The 26,728-nt window shown below is 37.9% G+C and overlaps 1 protein-coding gene and 1 pseudogene across 16 annotated transcripts in view; one reads left to right on the top strand and one right to left on the bottom strand.

The window, feature by feature from the left end:
- Nucleotides 1-26,728, top strand: part of TJP1 (tight junction protein 1) — a 341,605-nt gene that overhangs the window by 259,531 nt on the left and 55,346 nt on the right. For all 15 annotated transcript variants that reach the window (XR_014260292.1, XM_082448491.1, XM_082448496.1 and 12 more), the window contains 2 exons: nt 18,160-18,284; nt 18,972-19,074. Coding sequence is in view for 14 of the 15 variants with exons in the window: in XM_082448491.1 (XP_082304617.1) it covers nt 18,160-18,284; nt 18,972-19,074 (228 nt within the window). In the remaining variant the exon portion in view is untranslated. The remainder of the gene's footprint in view (nt 1-18,159; nt 18,285-18,971; nt 19,075-26,728) is intronic.
- LOC309654589 (large ribosomal subunit protein uL23 pseudogene) lies at nt 8,254-18,153 on the bottom strand (annotated as a pseudogene). The gene has a single exon. The product of its transcript is annotated as a large ribosomal subunit protein uL23 pseudogene (transcript).

Raw genomic sequence — 26,728 nt, 5'->3', positions numbered from 1 at the left:
CTTTTCATGGGCACACCAAAATTAACAACTGTTTACAGAGCAATTATTGATGAGCAAGACTGGAGGCATAAAGGTCTACAGCTAAAGATAATAAGAAGGAACCACAGTGAGATGGGTAGGACGGGTGGAGTCATGGTCAAGACCCATACCCCCAGGTAGGCAACCCACAAATGGGAGGATAATTACAGTTACAGAGGTTCTTCCCAAGGAGTGAGGGGTCTGAGCCCCACATCAGGCTCCCCAGCCCAGGGGTCCTGCACCAGGAAGACGTGTCCCCAGAATTTGGCTTTGAAGGCCAGCAGGGCTCACTTTCTGAAGACCCAGAGGACTATGAGAAATAGACACTCCACTCTTAAAGGGTGCACATAAAATTTCACACTCTCTGGGACCCAAGGCAGAAGCAGTAATTTGAAAGGAACCTGTATCAGACCCATCTTCTGATCTTGGAGAGCCTCCTGGAGAGGCAGGAGACAACTGGAGTGCACCCGAGGAACATAGACATTGGCAGCAGACATTTGGGGAGCTCATTCTACCATGTGGACACTGGTGCTGGCAAGAGTCATTGTGGAACCCTCCCTCTAGCTCATCAGCACCAGGACCCACAGGGCCCTGCAGCCAGACACCCTAGGACCTGGCTGCACCCACTTGTGAGTTGGCACTAGCCCTGGGGCCAGCGGCACACACCCATGGGCATGCACCAGTCCCAGCACCCCCTGGGCCTCAGCCCCATTCACCAGTGGTTCCACACCAGCTCTGGGACTCCTGGGCCCTGCAGCCAGAGACCCCAGGACCTGCCTCTGCCCACCAGTTGGCCGATACTAGCCCTAGAACCTGGCTTCACTCACTGGTGGGTGGGCATCAGCCCCGGGATCCCCTGGGGCCCCCATCCCCACCCACCAGCTGTGTGACACCAGCCCCAGGACTCCCTGGGCCCCTCAGAATGGCTATCATCAAAAAGTCTACAAATAACAAGTGTTGGTGAGGATGTGGAGAAATGGGAACCCTAGTACACTGGTGAGAATGTAAATTAGGGCAGGCACTATGGAAAACAGTATGGAGGTTCCTCAAAAAACTAAAAGTAGAACTGCCATATGATCAAGCAGTTCTACTTCTGGGTATATATTCGAAGAAAACAAAAACACTAATTCATAAAGATACATGCACCCCAGTGTTCATAGCAGCATTATTTACAATAACCAAGATATGAAAGCAACCTAAGTGTTCATCAACAGATGAATGGATAAAGAAGATGTGGTACATATATATGTAATGGAATATTACTCAGCCATATAGAAGAATAAAATAAGGTCATTTTCAGCAACATGGGTGGACCTAGAGGGTATTATGCTTATTAGACAGAAAAAGACAATGTATGTTATCATGGATATGCAGAATCTAAAAAAATAAACCAGTGAATATAACAAAAAAGAAACAGACTCACAGATATAGAGAACAAACTAGTAGTTACCAGTGGGGAGAGGGAAGGGGGGAGGTTCAGGATAGGGGAAGGGGATTAAGAGATACAAACTACTATTTATAAAATAAATAAGCTACAGGGATATATTATATAGGACAGGGGAATATAGCCAATATTTTGTAGTAACTATAAAAGGAGTATAATCTATAAAAACTTGTATCACTATGTTGTATACCTGAAACTAATATTATATTATAAATCAACTATACTTCAGTAAAAAAGTTTTTTTAAACAATATGTTGTACACCTAAAACTAAAAAAAAAAAAAAAAAATCAAATGGTGAAAGTATGTTGAAAGCAAGGAATCTAGTTAAGAGATCATCTAAGGGCAAGCAGCTAAGTGTTTCAAATAGGGAGGGGATTGAATAGGAAGTAAACTTGGAACAAGGGTGCCAAGACAATGCAGTGAGGGAAAGAGTAGTCTTAACCGATGGTACTGGGACAACTGATCAACATCATGGAAAGTAATGAATTTTGACTCCTACTTCACACCAAGAACAAAAATTAACCTAAGATGGATCATAGACCTAAATGTAAGTGCTAAAACTGTAAAACTCTTAGAAGAAAACACAGGAATAAATCTTTATGACCTTGGGTTAGGCAGTGGTTTCTTAGATGTGATCTTGAAAATAAAAGCAACAGAAGAGAAAACAGGTAAAATTGGACCACATCAAAATTTAAAACTTTTGTGTTTCAAAGGAAACCAAGAAACTCTCAACAAGAAAGTGAAAGGATAACCCACAGAATGAGAAAGTATTTGCAAGTTACATATCTGATAAGGGACTTGTATCCAGAATATAGAAATTCAGTAGTAAAAAGACAAGTAATTCAGTTTTTAAAATGGACTGAAGATTTGAAAAACATTTCTCCAAAGAAGATACAGAACTATTTATGAAAAGATGCTCAACAGTACTGACCATCAGGGAAATATATGTCAAAAATGACAGTGAGATAACCCTGTCACACCCTCTAGAATGGCTGTAATCACAAAAGCAGGCAATAGTAAGTGTTGATGAGAATGTGGATGTTGGCTGGTGGAGCCAACTGTGGTACTAAGTAAGGTATTCCTCAAAAGGTAAACATATGTAGAATTACCACATGGCCCAGCAATTCCACTCCTAGGCATATACCCAAGAGAAGTGGAGACAAATACCGACATAATAACTTATTAAACATGGTTGTTCATAGCAGCACGACTCATGATAGCCTGAAAGTGTAAAGAACCCACATGCCCATTAACTGATGAATGATGAATAAGCAAAATGTGGTATATCCATATAATGGAATATTGTTCAACAATGAAAAGAAATGAAGTACCGATACATGCCGTGACATGGATGAACCTTGAAAACGTTACCCTAACTCGAAGAAGCCAGTCACGAAGGACCATTATTGTATAATTCCATTTATATGAAATGGTCAGAACAGGTGAATAGACAGAAAGATGAGTGGTTTTTAGGATGCGGGAATTCAGGGATGATGGCTAAAGGGTAGGGAATTTCATTTTAGGGTGATGAAAATTTTATGCAATTGATTGTGATGATGGTTGCACAACTCCGAACATACAAAAAACATAGAATTGTACATTTTGAAGAGTGAATTTACGGTAGGTGATTTACATGTCAGTAAAGCTATTCTAAGAAAAGGGGCCAGGGAGGGGGAATCCTACATATCTCTTGAGTAGCTCCAGGCTAGTGTATGGTGGGTAGAAGGTAAGCATTTACACTGAGGTAAGCATGTAAGCTAAGCTAGGCTTGTTTTATCTGGTTGAAGGCCATTGTGTACATTTATAAAGTGTATTATGAATGTTTCAAATCCTTTATTTTATTTAATTCTCTGTGAAATAGGTGTTAATAACCACATGGAATAAACTGAGTCTCAGAAAGGTCTAGTGAAATGTCCCAAAGAGGTACATCTTGAACACAGGTCTCTGGACTCATCATATAATGCTCTTTTCACTTACATGTAAAATTTAATTTTAAATATTAGAAATACTTATGGAATATAATATCTGAAATTCAGAACTCATAATTCTACCACATAAACTACATATATATGTAATAAAATTAATAAAAAGTAGTAACCTTGGTAAGGAAGGAGCCAAAATTTTGGCTTTTTATTTGTTTTTTTTCTGTTTTTTTTTTAAGTTTAGAACATTGGTGGTGAGGTCAGTTTTGTGGAGAAAATGACAGTTTGGGCAATTGGAGGTGTCCTTTAAGAAGCTGGAAATAGGAAAGCGGAATAAAAATTAGAAATGAAAGCTATAATTTTGGAAACAGAACCACAAGAGCGAGTAACCAACGGGCTGATAAAGGGCTCAGAGGTAAAAAAGAACCAGTCTAACAGTCGTAGACATTTAAACAACATTTTGAGAACTACCAAGGTACAGTGGAAAAACTGTAGGGGTCTTGTGACTTCTGAACTAGTTTGGGCTTACCACTTACTGATTTTGAACAGGCCTTTCAGATCTCTTGGGACCTCATAGAATTAAAGTGTTACCAGAGTTGATAAAATCCTAATCTCTCTAAGTCCACAGAGAAGTCCTACATAAGGTCTAGTTGGCAGGTAGTGGAGTGACACATAGGATTCCAGGCCTTCTGAATTCATTTGTAGAAAGGAAGTTGAACAAATGATTGCCGAGGAACCATTTGAAAAATTGGATCCATCCATTTAAAAAAATTTTGATCCCCGTGTTCACTGTGAAAACACATGACTAGAACAATTTTCATAGAATGTTGAGGGTAGATTGGAAGAAGAAGGGGAGAGGAGTCAAACTACAAAAACTATAGGAGTAAAACTGTATAAGGTGAGAAAAGTTAGAATTAAGTTAGTTGGTTGTAGAAATTTGTCATGAAAAACAGAAAAAAAAGAAGGCAGCGGGGAGAATCTTCAAGTAGAGAATTGGGCATATTTGAAGGAAACAGAAGAATCTTTGGAGGAGAGGTTATTCATATTATGCAGTTATATTTCTGCAAGTGAATCAACAGTCAACCTTCAGGAATTTTTTTCCCCTTTTTAAAAAATCTTTTAAGGAATCAAGAAATACTATAACAGATAAGTGGGCAAACCTTTTCTGTAAAAGGTCAGATAGTAAATATTTTCAGCTTTGTTGGCCATATGTTCCCTGTTGCAAGTACTCAGTGCAAAAGCAGTTACAATGAAATGTAAAGGAATGGGCATGGCTAGTGTCCAGTGAAACTGGGCAAATAACTGAACAGATTCCAGGCCTCTTGTTTATCATAAACTCAGTTTCACTACCAGGCAAAGGTAGATATACATATTATTGTTGCTTATGGCTGCCTGTGATGTCGAAAGGACAAAATATGAAAATAAAATTCTTCGATGCATTTAATTCCATCCAAAAGCTATAATCGTGTGTGTGTGCACATATCAATGAGATCATATTATACTGCTTTAAACCACTTCTCCCATCACCATAATAAAAACCATTACCTTGGACATTTTCTCGTGTAAACATATAAAAATCAACTATATTTTGACACACCTAAAATTTTTTTATGGTAAAGATAGATGAGAAAAATGGATTATTTTCCATTTTGTTTGAAAATCCCTCTGAAAAGCACCATGTTAGTCTTTTGTAAATCCAGTACAGAGCATATGATTGCCTCAGAATAATAATAATTCTACTACTGTCAATTTTGATTACTGGAAACAGTGTTAAAAATTTTTTACAAATGCTCACCCTATTCCTCTCTCCTTTTAAAGAAATGGTTTTACTCTATGTAGACCATATAGCTATTATATAATTTAACCTTTCTCCCTTTAATCCGCATTTAATCCTGTAAGTAGGTGTATATTTAATGCTTATCACCAGTCCTTTCCGTGTGCCTCTTGTCATTTTGATTGTCAGAAAGTTATTTTCTATTAGGAAAGGATCATGAAAAACAATATTCCCTGTGTTTTTCTTATATGTTTATTAGCTTTTCTGTGCCCTTTTATACTTGAAGATTAGCTTTACTGGATATAAAATCCATGGCTCATTGTTTCCCTTGAGTATCTTAACTATGTTATTTTTGGCATAATGTGTTGCTACCCAAGTGTGATGATAATCTAATTTATATTTCTTTTTAAATTATAGCTCTTTTTGCCTAGATGCCAAAGAATCTTCTTAAAATCTAGTCATTTTATTTGAATATATTTTGGCATTTCCTCTGAATAGATATTCTCAGGTATCTACAGTGATTTGTGTCCTTTGAGTATACAGTTTCAATTACATATATAAATATATGGAAGGATATATAAAATACATGTATCAGGAAAGTTCTTTATTTAATTTTAGTTTTATGGGTTTTTTTTCTCCTATTTCAGTTTAGTCTTTAGGTATTCCTATTATTCGTACGTTTTATCTCTTTTGCCTGTCTTCATTATTTGTAATTTTCTCTCAAATCCTTTTTAAAAAATCTCCTGAATCATTTCTTTTTTGTTTTATAAAAGATTTCTCCTTTTTACTTTCTGTTTCTTTCAGGGTATTATGTTTATTTGTGTTCCTATCTAAAATGGCTTTTTAAAATTTCTAATTAACTCTTGAATTCTGTCAGCCTCATTTCTGAATTCTTAAAATTCTTTTTTTTTATTTTCTGAGTTTTTGAATTTTATTTTATTTTTTATACACAAGGTTCTTATTAGTTATGTGTTTTATACATATTAGTGTATACATGTCAATCCCAATCTCCCAATTCATCCCACCACCACTCCCACCACTTTCCCCCCTTGGTGTCCATATGTTTGTTCTCTACATCTGTGTCTCTATTTCTGCCCTGCAAACCAGTTTATCTGTACCATTTTTTTAGGTTCCACATATATGCGTTAATATACGATATTTGTTTTTCTCTTTCTGACTTACTTCACTCTGTATGACAGTCTCTAGATCCATCCACGGCTCTACAAATGACCCAATTTCATTCCTTTTTATGGCTGAGTAATATTCCATTGTATATATGTACCACATCTTCTTTATCCATTTGTCTGTTAATGGGCATTTAGGTTGTTTCCATGACCTGGCTATTGTAAATAGTGCTGCAGTGAACATTGGGGTGCATGTGTCTTTTTGAATTATGGTTTTCTCTGGGTATATGCCCAGTAGTGGGATGGCTGGGTCATATGGTAATTAAATTTTTGGTTTTTTAAGGAACGTCCATACTATTCTCCATAGTGGCTGTATCAATTTACATTCCCACCAACAGTGCAAGAGGGTTCCCTTTTCTCCACACCCTCTCCAGCATTTGTTGTTTGTAGATTTTCTGATGATGCCCATTCTAACTGGCGTGGGGTGATACCTCATTGTAGTTTGGCTTTGCATTTCTTAATAATTAGTGATGTTGAGCAGCTTTTCATGTGCTTCTTGGCCATCTGTATGTCTTCTTTGGAGAAATGTCTAGGTCTTCTCCCCATTTCTTGATTGTGTTGTTTGTTTTTTTAATATTGAGCTGCATGAGCTGTTTATATATTTTGGAGATTAATCCTTTGTCCGTTGATTTGTTTGCAAATATTTTCTCCCATTCTGAAGGTTGTCTTTTCATCTTGTTTGTAGTTTCCCTTGCTTTGCTAAAGCTTTGAAGTTTCATTAGGTCCCATTTGTTTATTTTTGGTTTTATTTCCGTTACTCTAGGAGGTGGATCAAAAAAGCTCTTGCTGTGATTCATGTCAAAGAGTGTTCTTCCTATGTTTTCCTCTAAGAGTTTTACAGTGTCCAGTCTTACATTTAGTTTATTTTTGTATATGGTGTTAAGGAGTGTTCTAATTTCATTCTTTTACATGTAGCTGTCCAGTTTTCCCAGCACCACTTATTGAAGAGACTGTCTTTTCTCCATTGTATATCCTTGCCTCCTTTGTCATAGATTAGTTGACCATAGGTGCATGGGTTTATCTCTGGGCTTTCTATCCTGTTCCACTGATCTATAGTTCTGTTTTTTTGCCAGTACCATGTTGTCTTGATTACTGTAGCTTTGTAGTATAGTCTGAAGTCAGGGAGTCTGATACCTCCAGCTCCATTTTTTTCCCTCAAGACTTCTTTGGCTATTCGGGGTCTTTGTGTCTCCATGCAGATTTTAAGATTTTTTGTTCTAGTTCTGTAAAGAATGCCACTGGTAATTTGATAGGGATTGCATTGAATTTGTAGATTGCTTTGGGTAGTATAGTCATTTTCACAATATTGATTCTTCCAATCCAAGAACATGGTATATCTCTCCATTTGTTTGTGTCATCTTTAATTTCTTTCATCAGTGTGTTAACAGTTTTCTGAGTACAGGTCTTTTACCTCGTTAGGTAGGTTTATTCCTAGGTATTTTATTCTTTTTGTTGCAATGGTGAATGGGATTGTTTCCTTAATTTCTCTTTCTGATCTTTTGTTGTTAGTGTATAGGAATGCAAGAGATTTCTGTGCATTAATTTTGTATCCTGCAACTTTACCAAATTCATTGATTAGCTCTAGTAGTTTTCTGGTGGCATCTTTAGGATTCTCTATGTATAGTATCATGTCATCTGCAAACAGTGACAGTTTTACTTCTTCTTTGCCAATTTGTATTGCTTTTATTTCTTTTTCTTCTCTGATTACCATGGCTAGGACTTCCAAAACTATATTGAATAATAGTGGTGAGAGTGGACATCCTTGTCTTGTTCCTGATCTTAGAGGAAATGATTTCAGTTTTTCACCATTGAGCATGATGTTTGCTGTGAGTTTGTCGTATATGGCCTTTATCATGTTGAGGTACGTTCCCTCTATACCCACTTTCTGGAGAATTTTTTTCATAAAATGGGTGTTGAATTTTGTCAAAAGCTTTTTCTGCATCTATTGAGATGATCATATGGTTTTTATTCTTCAATTTGTTAATATGGTGTATCACATTGATTGATTTGCATATATTGAAGAATCCTTGCATCCCTGGGAAAAATCCACCTTGATCATGGTGTATGATCCTGTTTGCTAGTATTTTGTTGAGGATTTTTGCATTTATATTCATCAGTGATATTTGTCTATAATTTTCTTTTTTTTGTGGTATCTTTGTCTGGTTTTGGTATCAGGGTGATGGTGGCCTCATAGAATGAGTTTGGGAGTGTTCCTTCCTCTGCAATTTTTTGGAAGAGTTTGAGAAGGATGGGTGTTAGCTCTTCTCTGAATGTTTGATAGAATTCATCTGTGAAGCCATCTGGTCCTGGACTTTTGTTTGTTGGAAGATTTTTAATCACAGTTTCAATTTCATTACTTGTGACTGGTCTGTTCATATTTTCTATTTCTTCCTGGTTCAGTCTTGGAAGGTTATACCTTTCTAAGAATTTGTCCATTTCTTCCAGGTTGTCCATTTTATTGGCATAGAGTTGCTTGTAGTAGTCTCTTAGGGTGCTTTGTATTTCTGTGGTGTCTGTTGTAACTTCTCCTTTTTCATTTCTAATTTTATTGATTTGAGTCCTCTCCCTCTTTTTCTTGATGAGTCTGGCTAAAGGTTTATCAATTTTGTTTATCTTCTCAAAGAACCAGCTTTTAGTTTTATTGATCTTTGCTATTGTTTTCTTTGTTTCTATTTCATTTATTTCTGCTCTGATCTTTATGATTTCTTTCCTTCTGCTAACTTTTGGTTTTGTTTGTTCTTCTTTCTCTAGTTCCTTTAAGTGTAAGGTTAGGTTGTTTATTTGAGATTTTTCTTGTTTCTTGAGGTAGGCTTGTATAGCTATAAACTTCCCTCTTAGAACTGCTTTTGCTGCATCCCATAAGTTTTGGATCGTCGTGTTTTCATTGTGATTTGTCTCTAGGTATTTTTTGATTTTCTCTTTGATTTCTTCAGTGATCTCTTATTTAATAACGTATTGTTTAGCTTCCATGTGTTTGTGTTTTTTATGGTTTTTTCCCTGTAATTCATTTCTAATCTCATAGCGTTGTGGTCAGAAAAGATGCTTGATATGATTTCAGTTCTCTTAAATTTACTGAGCCTTGATCTGTGACCCAAGATGTGATCTATCATGGAGAATGTTCCGTGCGCACTTGAGAAGAAAGTGTAATCTGCTGTTTTTGGATGGAATGTCCTACAAATATCAGTTAAATCTATTTGGTCTACTGTGTCATTTAAAGCTTCTGTTTCCTTATTTATTTTCCTTTTGGATGATCTGTCCATTGGTGTAAGTGAGGTGTTAAAGTCCCCCACTATTCTTGTGTTACTGTCGATTTCCTCTTTTATAGCTGTTAGCAGTTGCCTTATGTATTGAGGTGCTCCTATGTTGGGTGCATATATATTTACAATGATTATATCTTCTTCTTGGATTGATCCCCTGATCACTATGTAGTGTAGTGTCCTTCCTTGTCTCTTGTAACATTCTTTATTTTAAAGTCTATTTTATCTGATATGAGTGTGCTACTCCAACTTTCTTTTGATTTCATTTGCATGGAATATCTTTTTCCATCCCCCTCACTTTCAGTTTGTATGTGTCCCTAGGTCTCAAGTGGGTGTCTTGTAGATAGCATATATATGGGTCTTGTTTTTGTATCCATTCAAGGAGGCTGTGTCTTTTGGTTGGAGCATTTAATCCATTCACATTTAAGGTAATTATCAGTATGTATGTTCCTATTACCATTTTCTTAATTGTTACCTGTTTGTTTTTGTAGGTCCTTTTTTTCTCTTGTTTTTCCCACTTAGAGAATTTCCTTTAGCATTTGTTGTAGGCCTGGTTTGGTGGTGCTGAATTCTCTTAGCATTTGCTTGTCTGTAAAGATTTTGATTTCTCTTTCGAATCTGAATGAGATCCTTGCCAGGTAGAGTAATCTTGGTTGTAGGTTCTTCCCTTTCATCACTTTAAATATATCGTGGCACTCCCTTCTGGCGTGTAGAGTTTCTGCTGAGAAATCAGCTGTTAACCTTATGGGAGTTCCCATGTATGTTATTTGTCATTTTTCCCTTGTTGCTTTCATTGATTTTTCTTTGTCTTTAATTTTTGTCAGTTTGATTACTATGTCTCGGTGTGTGTCTCCTTGGGTTTATCCTGTATGGGACTCTTCTGTGCTTCCTGGACTTGGGTGGCTATTTCTTTTCCCACGTTAGGGCAGTTTTCGACTATAATCACTTCAGATGTTTTCTCGGGTACTTTCTCTCTCTTCTCCTTCTGGGACCCGTGTAATGTGAATGTTGTTGCGTCTAATGTCCCAGAGGTCTCTTAGGCTGTCTTCATTTCTTTTCATTCTTTTTTCTTTTTTCTGTTCCGCAGCAGTGAATTCTACCATTCTGTCTTCCAGGTCACTTATCCGTTCTTCTGCCTCAGTTATTCTGCTATTGATTACTTCTAGTGTATTTTTCATTTCAGTTATTGTATTGTTCATCTCTGTTTGTTTGATCTTTAATTCTTCTAGGTCTTTGTTAAACATTTCTTGCATCTTCTCGATCTTTGCCTCCAGTCTTTTTCCGAGGTTTTGGATCATCTTCACTATCATTATTCTGAATTCTTTTTCTGGAAGGTTGCCCATCTCCACTTCATTTAGTTGTTTTTATGGTGTTTTAGCTTGTTCCTTCATCTGGTACAAAGTCCTCTGCCTTTTCATTTTGTCTTTCTGTGATTGTCTAAAATTCTTATTTATATTCTTTCATGTCTTGTATATTTTTGTAGTGCCTTTTCACTTGTTTTATAATAGTAACAGTTTTGAGCCTTTATTTTCCTTTTTTTGAGTACTCTTTTCAGCATGCTTTCATTTTCTGTAGGGGTATTCTGCTACTCATTGTGTTCTATAGTAATTTTCTAAGGGATTTGATCATAATCCCTTTTTTGCTCAATTTTATGGGAAATTAGCTTTCTTGAGCTTCTAGAAATTGGCTTAGTTTTCTTGTGTGTGTGCATGCATTAAAGAAACATAACTGCTGCTGTCTGACATTTCCTAGGCCCATGCCTTTTGTACCCTTTCATCTTTTGCTGTTCCTGTCCCTCTCAAGTCTGAATCCACTGGCAGGTCCGTGTTGCGAATTCCTAGGGGTTACACTGCTCTAGCCCATTCACGCCCTACTGCAGACTACTTGCTCTCACTGACAACTGGAGAGGCAAAATCCCTCCCAGTTTCAGCTGTTGTTCTCAAATTGCCCTGCCGTTCTTTCCAGTAAATACTTGTTAGTTATTTGTGGGGTTCTTCAGGTCTTAGGTGTGTCAGATGCCTTGTGGCTTTCTTCCCAAGTAGGTTTTGGGAACACACAAGTCCCATAGGTGTTGCTCATCCCCACCTGCTTCCTCAGGGGGGTACATTGGTTACCTGTGGGGTTTTTTTTTTTGCTGTATATATGGTTTTTGGTTTGCTGTATAGTTGCCCTGCTTGTTTTTATTTGGAAATGCAAGAAATTCCAAATCCATGCTACTACTCTGGCTGCTAGTGAGGTTTTAGTGCTCAAATTAGTGTGAGTATTAAAAGACAACTCTATAAAGGGAAATTGAGTTAAAATTAAATTGAATAATTAGTCAGATACTTGTTTTAGCGCCCTAACATTGATGAGCCACTTTGTGTTAGGCCCTTGCAGGGTTGTACTCAGCTGGGATATGTAGAAGAATATGTAAACCCCTCCCAAATGAACCTCTGATACCCAGGCTACTTACAGTGCTGTGTGTTAAGTAGCAGAAGTGTGTCTGTGTGGTCGGAGAGCCTACAGGATGGGGCACTTGTGCCTGTGAAAAGCTAGGTTGGTTTTATGAAGGAGATGACGTTGAAACTGGATGTTGAAGGGTGAGGTGCTAAAGGAATCCTAGGCAGAGAAGAAATGTGAAAGCTTGGAACTTGATGATGCATGGCATGCTTAAGCGGGGGTCAGTAGTTAAGTGTGTTTAGGGTAAAGACTGGGGTGCTGGGAAGCAAGCTGGCATTGCATTTCAGGATATTGCATGTTAAGGAACTTGGACCTGTGGGCAATAGAATGACAGAATTGGGTTTGTTTTAGAATAATAATCCTTTGAACATGCTGGAGGGTAAATTGTAGTGCAGTGGACGTAAGAAATCTATTGAAAAGGCCAAAAATAGGACCGTGGTGGAGATCTAAGCCTAAAAAGGTTTCAGAGAGAAACCTTCCCTAAGAGGGAAGGGAAAGTGGGGGATAGTCGAACCTTTTATAGTTTTTGATGATCACCCTGGTCCGATATTCACAAAGCTTTTAAGGCTAAGGTTCTCAGCCCTGACTGCCCATTAGAATCACTTAGGAGATTTTTTTTTTTTTAATGCCTGCTATCTGCCCTCCTCCAGTTTTATTTAATTGTTGTGGGGTTGAGAGTTTGGCAATCATCAAGCAGTTTTGAGACTGATCCCAAATGATTTTCATCTGCAGCCAGGGTTGGGAATCACAGACTTCCTGGGTAGTCATTAAATGAACTGCAGCCAGCGCTGATCCAGCAGGATGACATGCCCCACAGAGTGCTGGCGCTGCATGGAAGCAGTATGCTTCGCCTGGGTTTGATGCCTGGCTCATGCAGCCAGGACTGTACTTACTTGTTCACAAGCAAGTCTTAGGAAGTATCTACTCACCTCTGCCTTCCGTATTGAAAAGTCCTGATGTTTTTGGCATTTCTTTAATATTTTTGTGTTATGTTTTTAATTTTTAAATAAAAGAATTATCAAGCAAGATATAAATGCACAGTATAAAAGTATCCAGAATAAAAGATTAGTGCTAGCCTTCTCCAAGGGTGGAAAAAAAGTCAAAGAATAACACACCCCTCCCCAAACTGCCCTGGAGTTAACCCTTGGGTGTTTTAGGTTTTTTCCAGTATTTGCAGTTACAATCTGCAGTGAATAACTATGTACATATGTACTTTCTTATTTTTGGAGCTGTATATGTAATCTTCAGGGTACATTCCTAGAAACTGGTTCACTCTGTTGAAAGATAAAGTGCTTTTGAGGACTTCCCTGGTGGCCCAGTGGTTAAGAATCTGCCTTCCAATGCAGGGGACGCAGGTTTGATCCCTGGTAGGGGAACTAAGATCCCACATGCTGTGCCGCAACTACTTGAGCCCCTGTGCCACAACTAGAGAGCCCATGTGCTGCAACAATGGAGCCCATGTGCTCTGGAGCCCGCATGCCACAACTAAGACCTGACGCAGCCAAAAATATAAATAAATAAATGCATACATACATAAATGCTTTTGTAATTTTGTTAGGATTGCCAGATTCCTCTCCTAAAGAATTGTAGCAGTTTGCATGCCCATTAGCAGTGGTGCCTATTTTTCTACAGCCTCCTCAACAAAATGTGTTGTTATACTTTAATTTTTACCATTCTCTGTGTGGTTTTAATTTGCGTTTCTTATGAGTTTTAACATTTCATATCTTTTGTAAATTGCTTCATTGGGGTTTTTTTTGTTTGTTTTTGGGTTTTTTTTTTTTTTTTTTGCTCTTTTTTCAGTGGTTTTTAATATCAGTGTTTTCAAATTATGGGCTGAGGACCCCAAAAGATCTCTGAAGTCTTTTTATGCTTAGGACAAACTATTTTCATAACAGCACAAAAATGTTATTTGTCTTTTTCACTGTGTTGATAGTTGTAGTGAAGGTACAGAAGCAGTGGTATGAGGTAAAACTGGCCTCAGAGCCCCAAACCATCCTAATAGTTCCTGGGCTTACTCACAGTTTATAAGAACAATCCCAGTTTTGCTGCAGAATAACTTAAAGCAGTAAAAATTACTCATTTTACCACATGTCAGCTTTTGAATAGACATTTTAAAAATGATCTGTATATTGAAATCGGAAATATGCATAAGGCATTTCTGCTTTATACTGAAGTACTTGCATGATTGTTTGAATTGGAAGCTCAACCAACTGTGTATTTGTGTGTGTAACACCACTTTTACTTGAAGGAATGGTTATCCAGACTGGAATATTTGACAAACATTTTTCTCAAGTGAGTACCTGTTGCTTCAAGGAAAACAACTCTGATAATTGTTGTTGCCAATGAAGAAAATTGAATTTTAAAACAAAAATTAAAATTTGGAAAACATTTATCTGCCACCATGAGATGAGCTCAATACTTTTCACTACTTAAAGACTTTGATTGCATTGGTGGTGATATTAATTAAAGTATGATTTTTAAAAAATATTGTATAGTGGTGAAATGTGTCATCATTTGAAAGATTTACCTAAATAATTTCCAGATGACCAAGACATGCTATTATAAAATCACAATGGATAAAATAATCCATTCAAAGTGCAAAATAGGCCAGTGGATGGGTATTCATGTAACTACAAAAAGTCCACTGATATGGTCTCAAGTTGCACATTGTAGCCACCCATTAAGAAACTATCACTTACCGATATAAAATCAAACATGAATATCCATAATTATCTAAAAGGTTTACTAAAATAACTCCTCTCCTTTTCAACTGTGTGTGTGGGTAAGGTTCTTCATGTACTTTAACATAAAATGAAATATTAAAACAGATTGAAGGCATTTTCATGAATTTTTTTTTTCCCTTGGTCGTGAATGTTAGATTTTGTCAAAGGCCTTTCCAGGGTCTATGGATGTAATCTCTGAATTTTTTTCTCTAGGTTTATTAATAGGGTCTCCTATACAGTGGCTTTCCTAATATAACAGTCTTGGAAATAAATCACCTTGTCATGGAATATTTGTATGGTGTTGGCCTTTATAAATGATGTTAGGCTTTAGTATTCAGAGGGGGGCTCTGTCTTTTTCTTTTTAATCAATTAATTAATTTGTTTTTTACATTTTTGGCTGTGATGGGTCTTCGTTGCTGTGTGTGGGCTTTCTCTAGTTGCAGTAAGCAGGGGCTACTCTTGTTGCGGTGCTTGGGCTTCTCATTGTGGTGGCTTCTCTTGTTGCGGAGCATGGGCTTTAGGCGTGCGGGCTTCAGTAGTTGTGGTGTGTGGGCTCTAGAGTGCAGGCTCAGTGGTTGTGGTGCACAGGCTTAGTTGCTCCGTGGCATGTGGGATCTTCCCGGACCAGGGCTCGAACCCGTGTCCCCTACATTGGCAGGTGGGTTCTTAACCACTGTGCCGCCAGGGAAGCCCTGTCTTTATCGTGGATGGTCATTATCAGATTCAGGTATCAATATTATAATTGCTTCTTGAAAAGAATTAGAAGCTTTCCTTCATTTTAGGGTGCTCTGGAACAATTTATGGAGCATCGAGGCTATCTGGATATTGATGTTTTGGTAGAATTCCCTGTGAAATCATCTGTGCCTGGTGTTTTCTGTGGGATAATTCCCTCATAACTATCTCTGTTTCCTCTTCAGCAATTGGGTTGCTGAAGTCTTTATTTCTAATAGAGTCAATTTCAATAATCTGTATTTCCCTACAAAATTATCTGTTTTATCTAAGTTTTCAAATTTATTTGAACTTGTTCTGTAGTCTCTTATGTTTTCTAATTGTGTGCTAATAGTTATTTTCTTTCTAATCATTTCTTTATTTTTGAAATTTTAGGTGTACTTCTGCCTATTTTGAAATTTGCATATTCTCTGGTTTGAGCTATATTAAGGGTATGGTTTTGTGTAGTGATCTGTTTTGTATTATTTTGGAGACACAGATTCAGGCAGTTGCCATTATCTTCTGCCACCCAGATGTTTTCCTGTTTATTTGTTTTTTCACATTAACCTTTTTTGGGGGTATTAGCTTTATTGCAGTGTAATTCACATACCATACAATTCACCCTTTAAATGTACAATTTAGTGATTTTTAGTATATTCACAGATCTGTAAGACCATCACCAGAGTCACTTTTTAAGCATTCCATCACCCTAAAAAGAATAATGTTATGCATAAACCATCCCTCCCCAATGTCTCCATCCCTTTCCACACCCCAGCCCTCGACAATCACCAGTCTGTTTTCTGTTTCATACAGATTGGTCTTTTCTGAACATTTCATCTAAGAGGAATTGTATGATGTGTGCGGTCTTTTATGGTTGGCTTCTTTTAGATAGCATCGTTTTCTATGTTCCCCATTTTGTAGCATGTATCAGTACTTCACTCCTTTCTATTGCAGATAATTCATTTAATGGATATACCATATTTTATTTATCCATTCATCAGTTGATAGACATTTGGGTTGTTTGCAGTTTTTGGCTATTATAAATGCTGCTGCTGTGTGTGGCTATAAATCTCTGTGTGCACACATGTTTTCATTTCTCTTGGGTATATACCTGGGTGTGGAATTGCTGGTGTTTATTCTTTTTTAAGGAGAGTTTTTCTCTTTTCTTCTTATTTGGCTATTTCAGTAGACTTTGGGGTGGAAGGGGAGGTCATGATGTATCCCCTGTCCATGGTGGGCGTGGTCTTCTTTGTGGACGGGACAGTCGTGGAAGGAAGTTGTTACCTTTGTCCTCAGGTGGTTTGGATTGTAGAGCATAGTGTAGTACAATGTTATATGAAAACATAGCCTCTGATTTTCTGATTCTGGAGCCCTAGGAAAATATTGGCTGTTTCTTTTAGACGACTCTGAATACTTCATTTCCTTTCTAGGGAATGGTGTGGATTTCTTTGAGATTAGGTAATTTTTATTTTTATTTATTTATTTTTATTTAATTATTTTTTTATAGTGAAAACTTCTATATTTAGAATTAGCCAGCTGGACTCAGATGATCCCAATTTTGTTGGCAACATCCAAAGCATCATAGTCAGGAGCCAGTCGAACATATGCCTTCTTCTCTCCATAGGCCTGATCAGGGTGTTGACCTTAGCCACGTCAGCGTCACAGAGCTTCTTCACAGCCTGTTTAATTTGGTGCTTGTTGGCCTTGACATCTACAGTGAACGCCAGTGTGTTGTTGTCTTCTGTCTTCTTCATGGCTGACTCAGTGGTGAGGGAGAACTTGATGGTGGCACAGTGGTCAAGCTTTTTTCTCCTAGAGGTGCTCTTCCGAGGATATGTGGGCTGCCTCCTGAGCCGCGGTGTTTTGGGCCGTCGGAAGGTGGGTGACGTCCGGATCTTCTTTTTTTTGTGGCTGTGTACGCCTTTCAACACAGCTTTCTTGGCCTTCAAAGCCTTTGCTTTGGCTTATGCTTTGGGAGGGGCAGGGGCTTCCTTCTTCACCTTTGGCGCCATCTTCGTGAAAAAAGCGAGATTAGGTAATTTTTAAATAACTTGGTAGTATTTTGATTTTTTTCTGTGCTGGGCTGTCCTTAGTCACTGTGGTAAAGATTTTCAGCTCATTTAGAAGTATATAATTATGATTTTGTTTAATTAAAAATATAAGTAATTTTAAAATGCTTGATATGATTAATGTATACTTTCTATTGTATGCAGTGTGCGTAAGATATTATAGTGTATTACTTCAGTAGAGATTTTTAGGGTAAGTGAAGGAAGTTGATTTTCACAGCTGTTGATATTTTATTATATAAAATGCCACCCGGTTTATACGCTTATTAAATCTGTCATTCTACAAATCGGTTGCTAGTGTTTGTGATGATCACAGGGGGACACTGCCAATTCCCTCAGGAACCCTTCTGATAAGCAAAAATGAATTCAGGATTTCATTGTTCAGAATTTTTAAATGTGTTTTAGTTCTTAAAGAACATTCATGTAATTGACAGTTTTCAATATTCTGTTATACCCAGCATTAAATTTATTAAAGCCTGCATTCCCATATCAGGATAGGTCATTCTGATGTGTTTCCATACAAGTGAGTGAGCATTTTGTAATAGGATTGTAATTTTTATATTTGAAGTTTTTTCGATTGTAGAGTATGACATCATAACATTTTACTGTAATTATTACTTTAGGCTCCTGGATTTGGATTTGGAATTGCAATATCTGGTGGAAGAGATAATCCTCATTTCCAGAGTGGGGAAACCTCGATAGTGATTTCAGATGTGCTTAAAGGAGGACCCGCAGAAGGGCAGCTGCAGTAAGCATGTTTCCTACCGTTAGCCACTGGCATGCCATGCTCGTGATTTTTCTAAATCAATATACGTTTATGCTTGTCTCTGTCATATACGGAAAGCTAGTATCACTTAACTTAAATAGAAGGTCACTGTAAAAAATAAAGGTAGTGAAAAGAAAACTTGTTACTCAGTTTGGGGTAGAATCTAGCCTTCAGGAGCCTCTCACCCTGAGTCTTAACCGTTTTTGTTCAACAAGAAGATTTGCAAGATAAAAAACAGGCAAAAGTTACACTAGCAAAAAAATGAGAGTATGAGTAGAAGGACTGAAAGAAAATTGGAAGGAGAAAGACTTTTTCTTTAAAGAAGGAATAACTTTTTCCAGCCTTATGACTATTAGTATCATTGAATGCCTGTAACTGTACCACCAGAAGTCATTTTGTGTATTGTGGTACCTGTTCAATCCTTTTGGGAAACATTGTGTTAATGGTTAAAAAATTAATGACCTGTGGTTAGTTACAAGTGCTAAACATTTTTTGTGGGGGATCTGAAATTAAATAGCTGGACATTATTTTATCATTGATCTGAAGACAGATTAATTAGCCCATAATTAGAATATCTTTTTTGAAGATCCTATCTTGAAAATATCTTTATAAACTTATTTGTATGGTTTCATCTAACATGTTATTATTTTGGTCACTTTTTTTCCTCAGGGAAAATGACCGAGTCGCGATGGTTAATGGCGTTTCAATGGATAATGTTGAACATGCTTTTGCTGTTCAGCAACTAAGGAAAAGTGGAAAAAATGCAAAAATTGTAAGTGTTTTTTACCTTTAATTTTATAAAGGTACCAACTTTACTGTTGGTATGTTTTTGGTGTTTGAATTCATTCTTCCCATTTAAGAAAATAAAATCTGGAACAGTAGTTCTGAAGTTAGTTGTTTACAAGTAAGAATGTTTCTTCTAATACCAGTGGTATGTTTTATCACTGGTGTGTATTTTCTCAAAGCTCAGATACCAGGATTTTTTTTTTGATTGAAAAAGAAAGGAAGGAGCTCCTGGTTGAATGGTTACCTCTTTATGGCTTAATGCTTCCTTTTCAAAAAAATGCTTAAGTTAGACTGAATCTTGGCATATAGTCAGTTTAAAGTATTTTCTGTTATAGGTTTTGTTCAGTGGACAAATTTTATGTTGTCACTTGAACACATATATTGTCTCTACTTTGTTACTGTGATATAGTTTGAGGAAAGAGAGTGGTAAGGGTTTGTTTTTTTGGTTGTTTTGTGTGTTTTGGTTTTTTTCGGTTTTTTGTTTTGTAGAGTTGTTCAGGATTCATATGTTTTTTAGTATATTGCTAGACTTCTGTTCATATTTGAGAAGTTTTTTTTTTTCCTCTTTTTTTTCTTTTTTTAGTAAGAGAAAAGTTCAGCTAGCTCTTGGTGTAACTGGCCTCAAATCACAGTTAAAACTAGGCACATGTAGCAGAGAATGGATTTAATGTTAAAGTCCTACGTAAAATTATATCTACATAGGGACTTCCCTGGCGGTCCAGTGATTAGTACTCTGTGCTTCCACTGCAGGGGGCACAGGTTTGATCCCTGGTCAGGGAACTAGGATCCCGCATGCCACGAGGCCAAAAAAAAAAAATTATATCGATCAATGCATAGAGGAGCACATTAATCACTTTGCTGCCCCTGTTTCTGCCTTATCTAGACTCTGAAAGGCCTAATTAAGGTACTGCTTGAGACCTTAGCTCAGGTGTGTAGAGTAGGAAGAAGAGGCTGGCGGCTACATGGTTTGTCCTGCCTTGTCCTCTGAGAACCTTTCTACTTTGCAGCAGACAGTCAGAGCCACAGTGGACCCAACAGAAAGGAGAGGGCTGGAGTGAGGAGGCCTGCATGGTGTTTTGACCTCTGGGAGCTATGGTGAGAGCCAGAAGGGGTATTTCCTGAGACTGTACACCCGCAGTTGGAGGCCCTCTCACCTTGTGTAGGCTGCTGTGCCGTGTGGCTCATCCCCGAACCAGTGTCCTTGCTGGTGAAGTGAGTTTTCTCATGTGGCAGTAGAACCAGTGTTTAGTTACCGCATTCCAGATGACAGGCATCTTCTACTGTGCATGTGTTTTCACAGCTTTTTATTGTAACCGTATTTTTACATCTGGAACTCTAGTGTTGTTTTAAATTGCAGTTCGTGTACAGACTGGCTAGTTGATGGTACAATTTTTAAACAGTTTTTATAACATGAGATTGTAGCATTTACAGAAGCAAATTGCTAATTTTTATATTTGTTGGTTTTTATAAATTGAATAAGTGTTCTTCAGATGAGTCACTGCATATTCCAAGGTGAGCACCTTAGGTAAATTGGATTTTTCTCCCTGTGTCTGAGGTTGTGAGCTTCACCCATAGCTCCAGCTTCATTCTTTGGAATATTGAACTGTTGTGTTTTTCCATGCAAAATATTTAGTACACATACCCCACATCAATAATACAGCCAAGAAAGTTGTACTCCTACACTTCAGACTTTTCTCACCTTAGAAATGATTTTGTAAGAAACACTCCAAAACCTGTTATGTATTTGAAATAGCACATGTAAGAAGGATGAGTTTTCCTCTCACTGTGCTTCACTACATCATTTGGAAAGGTGGAACTCAGGAAGGTTGGGCAAGTAGTTTGCTCTTCAGGGAGAAGCTGTAGGAGGGTTGGGTGGAAGCATGTTCAGTCAGCGGAGGGTAGCTGTTCATTCCTGCATCTGAAGAGAGTGGGTTACGTCATCAACATACGCTAAGTTTTCATCATTGAGAATAAAACCATAGTGTCTTAGAATGTGGCCTTTCATTGTAGGATGTCTTTCTTAACTCATCTCCTGCCATAACCAGAACCTCAGGTCACTCTATATGTTCCCCCCCCCCCCCCCCCAGTTCTGAGTAGCCAGCTCCTTCCCTCCCCCGCCCTGGGCTCTTATATTTTGATGGTTCTTAGTTTATATCTTTCCATAAACTAAGACCCCTTGGGCATTAGGCTCAATAAATTTCTTTTCAGTTGAATTAAAATGTTAGAACTCCTTTGATAACATAACTACCATAAATATGCTTAATTTTGTTTAACAGTAGGTGAAGAGAAGATAGTAGAAGATTGTTTATAACATAGTGAACATGTGTAATTTTTACTAAAATTCTGAACATACTAAAAAAGCATTATGAAGCGAATGGGCGAAAACACCTCCCTAGAGATAAACTCTGAACAGTTCAGTATTTACCCACATCGCTGCATAGCATTTCAGTGTGTGTGCACACTTCCTCGACCCATTCACTGATGGGCATTTCAGTGTCCAGTTTCCACAAGTATTTTTTTAAAAATTAAGATTATTTTTAAATAATCTTATTAAAATTATTTTTAATAAGATTATTTAAAAATAATCTTTATTGTTTTAAAAATAATAAAGATCATCGTATTTCTATCTACTTGTTCAGTTACTTTTTAAGAATAACTTCTTAGGAGTAGCTTTTTAGAGTCAGATGGCATGAATGACTTTTGATACATGGATTGCCAATTTGCCCATTAGAAAACCAGTAAGGTACTGAGAGAGTCCAATTTCATCAACACTTGCATCTCTGCCAAACTGAGGGACTAAACATAGTATTTCAAATGAGGTATTTTAAATTATAGGTGGGTTTGATCTTCACCTGGTGTGTATACTTCCCGTTATGTTTCTTTGCCTGTTCCTGTCCTTATGGTGATGACTGTCACACTAGTGTTGTGTGTATTAAGATGATTAGCCTTTTGTGGTAGACACTGCATGTATTGTTTTTCCATTTTCTTTGTGAGTGTGTGTAAGTTGTTTACGGTGTTTTTTTGGTTTGTTTTTATATCATTTTATTTCATCATCATGGGAATGTTTTCATTTTTATCCTGTCATATCTGTCAGACTTTCACTTGATTGGCTCTGCCTTTGGTGTCATGCTTCCAAAAGTCTTTACCTTACCAGAGTTATAAAAACATATATCTTACATTTTATTCTAGTACTTACATAATTTCATTGTTTTGTTTTATATTTGAATGTTTAATTCAGCTGACCTGTTTTGAAGTAGGCATTTTTTCCCAAAATTTTTGTTTCACAGTTTTCAGTGTTAAAATCAAGTATGATTACCAAGCCTGAGTGGGTTTATAGTACTTAACTCATAATATAAATGGGGAATCATAGCAGGATTGGATATTTTTCAATGAGTTAAACACTTACTACGTGTAAACACTTCATTACAGGTACAGGTAAATGACCTGGCCAGGACCTTCTCCTCAGGGAACTTGAATTTCAGTAGGCTCGATGGGTACACACAGTCACAGCCCTCATGCACATCGTCTGAGATGGAGGGTGCTTCAGGTGCAGATTTCAGACAGGTGGCGCTCGCTCTCTTAGGGGAGTGACGGGGAAAGCTTTGAGGACTCAACTGGTTGTTTTGTTTATACCTTACTAGAGAGCGATTGAAGATCGAAGTGCCAACACAAAGAATTGCTTCTAATACAATATGTTGGAGATGGAAATAGAGCTGAGAGTAAGACTCAGGGAGGCAGTGAGGAATGCTTTACAGTAAATGTTGCCCGAGAAGGGCCTCAGCCATGGGGCACCAAGAGTAGCAAGGCAGGCAGCCTTTTCTCCATTCATAACAGGGCCTTGGCTGCCTGTCCTTTCCACATGCTGGCCTCTTGCTCCTTGTTGACCTTCAGCTTCGATGTTGTTTCCTCAGAGAGTCCTTCTCTGATCACTCTTGGTGGTAAGAAGCTGTGGTATTAAGTGTGGAGCAGCCCTTTGAAGAAAGTGAGTCACAAAAGGAAGAGAAAAGATGATAGCTTGGAAATGAGTAGCGAGACAGGAATCGAAGATGAATTTGCAGATTAGTAGGCAGAGGACAGACTGGAGGTAAATAGGGAGAGATTATAGTTGTTGGTACCTGGCGTGGGGGTAGTGGTAATTGATGAGGAAAGGTCTTGGAGGTGGGGAAGAATGAGAATAATTAGCCCCTCTGAAAGGGTGTCGTTCATGCAGGAAGAGGATCGAATTGTCTGAGACCAGGAAGGAAGACCAAATAAATGAGACACTGAAAGCATGTGGGAGTGGGGATGTGAAGTGGCACTGATCTCTGTAAATCAGGCCTAGTGACTGACATCTTGGAGAACAGTTTCGGGATACCTGTGTTAGCAAATCCCATGGAATTTGGGGCAAAAAGAGGTAGATGAAAGGATTGCTGAATAAATGACAGAATTCTTTCAAGTAAAATGAATTTATAGAGGAGAAGCTAATCAGCCAGTGTGGGGATGCAGCCATCTGAAGGGGAAGATAATACAGGATGGGGTTTGTCCCGGCACAGGACCGACGGGTCAAGAGAAAGTAACTTCCCCCCAGCTTTACTGAGATACAGTTGACATATGGCACTGTGTAAGTTTAAGGTGTGCAGCATGATGATTTGACTTCATGAAATGATGACATCCATCATCTCATATAGATACAAAATTAAAGAAATAGAAAAAAATTTTTTTTCCTTGTGATGAGAACTCTTAGGATTTACTCTCTTAGCAACTTTAATTACATTTATCATGTTGTACATTATATCCCTAGTACTTATTTATCTTGTGAAGGGAAGTCTGCACTCTAAAAAAAAAAAAAAATTAATTATTTTATTTTTGGCTGCATTGGGTCTTTGTTGCTGCGCATGGGCTTTCTCTAGTCGCGGGGGCTACTCTTCATTGTGGTGCATGGGCTTCTCATTGCGGTGGCATCACTTGTTGCGGAGCACGGGCTCTAGGCACGCCGGCTTAAGTAGTTGTGGCTCGCGAGCTCTAGAGCTCAGGCTCAGTAGTTGTGGCACACGGGCTTAGTTGCTCCGCGGCATGTGGGATCTTCCCGGACCAGGGATTGAACCCATGTCCCCTGCCTTGGCAGGCGGATTCTCAACCACTGCGCCACCAGGGAAGCCCCAATTTGCACTTTTTGATTGCCCTCATCCAATCCCCCCCCCACCACCGTCACCTCTGTAGCCACAAATCTGACCTCTTTTTCTATAAATTTGTTTGTTTTTGAAGTATAATTGACCTACAACACTGTTAGTTCCTGTTACACAACATGGTGATTCTATATTTCTCTATATTTCAAAATGGTCACCAGGATAAGTCTAGTTACGATATGTCACCATACAAAGATACGAGGTAGTTACTGTGTTTCCCACACCATACATTTCATACCCATGACTCATTTATTTTGCAACTGGAAGTTTGTTTGATCTGTCTCACCTGTTCCTTTCCCTCTGGCAGCCGCCTGTTCTCTGTATCTGTAACTCCATTTCTGTTTTGTTACGTTCGTTCATTTGTTGTTTAGATTCCACATATAAGTGAAATGATACAGTAGTTGTCTTTCTCTGTCTGACTTATTTCACTTAGCGTAATACCCTCCAGGTCCATCTGTGTTGTTGCAGATGGCAAGATGTTATTCTTTTTCATGGCTGAGTAGTGTTTGTGTGTGTGTGTGTGTGTGTGTGTGTGTGAAATCTTCTTTATCCGTTCATCTATTGATGGGCACTTGCTTTGCTTCCATATCTTGGATATCATAAATAATGCTGCAATGAACAGAGGCATGCAAATGTCTTTTCCTTTTTCTTTCTTCCCTCCCCTCCTTTTTTTTTTTTTTGGCCTCGTGGCATGCAGGATCTTAGCTCCCCGACCAGGGGTTGCACCCACGCCCCCTGTAGTGGAAGTGCGGAGTCCTAACCACTGGACCACCAGGGGATTCCCATAAATGTCTTTTCTAATTAGTGTTTTTATTTTCTCTGGGTGAATAGGAGTGGAATGTGCTGGATCATACGGTAGTTCTATTTTTAATTTTTTGAGGAGTCTCCATACTGTTTTCTGTAGTGGCTGCACTAATTTACCTTCCCACCAACAGAGCATGAGTGTTCCCTTTTCTCCACATCCTTGTCAGTGCTTGTTATTTGTTTTCTTTTTCATAATTGCCATTCTGACAGGTGGGAGGTGATATCTCATTGTGGTTTTGATTTGCATTTCACTGATGATTAGTGATATTGAGCATCTTTTCATGTGCCCGTTGGCCATCTGTATGTCTTCTTTGGAAAAATGTCTATTCAGATCCTGTACCCAGTTTTTAATTGAGTTGTTTGTTTATTTATATTTTGACGTTGAGTTGTGTAAGTTCTTTGTATATTTTGGATATTAATCCCTTGTGGGTCATATCGTTTGCAAATATCTTCTCCCATTGCGTCGGCGGCCTTTTTGTTTGTTGATAGTTAACTTCACTGTGTAAAAGCTTTTTTAGTTGGATGTAGTCCTGTTTATTTGTGCTTTTGTTTCCCTTGCCTGAGGAGGCATATCCAAAAAATATTTTTAAGACTGATGTCAAATAGTGTACTGCCTATGTTTTCTTCTAGGAGTTTTATGGTTTCAGAGCTTGTATTTAAATCTTGTATCCATTTTGAATTTATTTTTGTGCATGATATGAGAGAGTAGTCCAGTATGATTCTTCTGTATGTAATTGTCCTGTTTTCCCAGCACCATTTATTGAAGAGGCTGTTTTTTCCCCATTGTGCATTCTTGCCTCCTTTGTCATAGATTAATTGCCCATGTAAGCGTGGATTCATCTTCTGGGCCTTCTATTCCGTTCCATTGATTTATGTGTCTGGTTTTGTGCTAGTACCATGCTGTTTTGATGACTGTAACCATATAGTATAGTTTGAAATCTGGGTGCATGATGCCTCCAGCTTTGTTCTTCATTCTCAAGATTGTTTTTGTTTGTTCATTTTTTGCTATTTGGGGTCTTTTGTGTTTCCATATAAATTTTAGAATTACTTGTTCTAGTTCTGTGAAAAATGCCATTGGTATTTTGATAGGGATTGCATTGGATATTTAGACTGCTTTGGATAGTATGGTCATTTTAGCGATATTAATTGTTCCAGTCCATGAACTTGGAATATCTTTACATCTGTTCCCGTTGTCTTCAGTTTCTTGCATTGGTGTCTTTATATTTCCGAGTATAGGTCTTTTACCTCCTTAGTTAGATTTATTCCCAGGGTTTTTATTTTTCGATGTGATTTGTAAATGGGATTGTTTTCTTAATTTCTCTTTCTGTAGTTCATTGTTAGTGTATAGAAATACAACAGATTTCTGTGTATTAATTTTGTATCCTGCAACTTTGCCGAATTTATTGATGAGCTCTAGCAGTTTATTCATGATGCCTTTAGGATTTACTGTAGGGTATCATGTCATGCTCAAACAGTAACAGTTGTACTTCTTCCTTTCCAATTTGGATTCCTTTTCTTTTTCTTGTCTGACTGCTGAGGCTAGGACTTCCAACACTAAGTTGAATAAAAGAGCGACAGTGGGCATCCTTGTCTTGTTCCTGATCTTAGAGAAAATGCTCTCAGCTTTATACCATTGAGCCCACCATGTTAGCTGTGGGCTTATATGTGGCC

This window comes from Balaenoptera physalus (genome assembly GCF_965194825.1).
Source record: "Balaenoptera physalus genome assembly, chromosome: 2".
In the NCBI taxonomy this organism is placed as follows: Eukaryota; Metazoa; Chordata; class Mammalia; order Artiodactyla; family Balaenopteridae; genus Balaenoptera; species Balaenoptera physalus.
The sequence above is the reverse complement of the archived record's forward strand: the minus strand, read 5'-3'. Positions and strand labels throughout refer to the sequence as shown.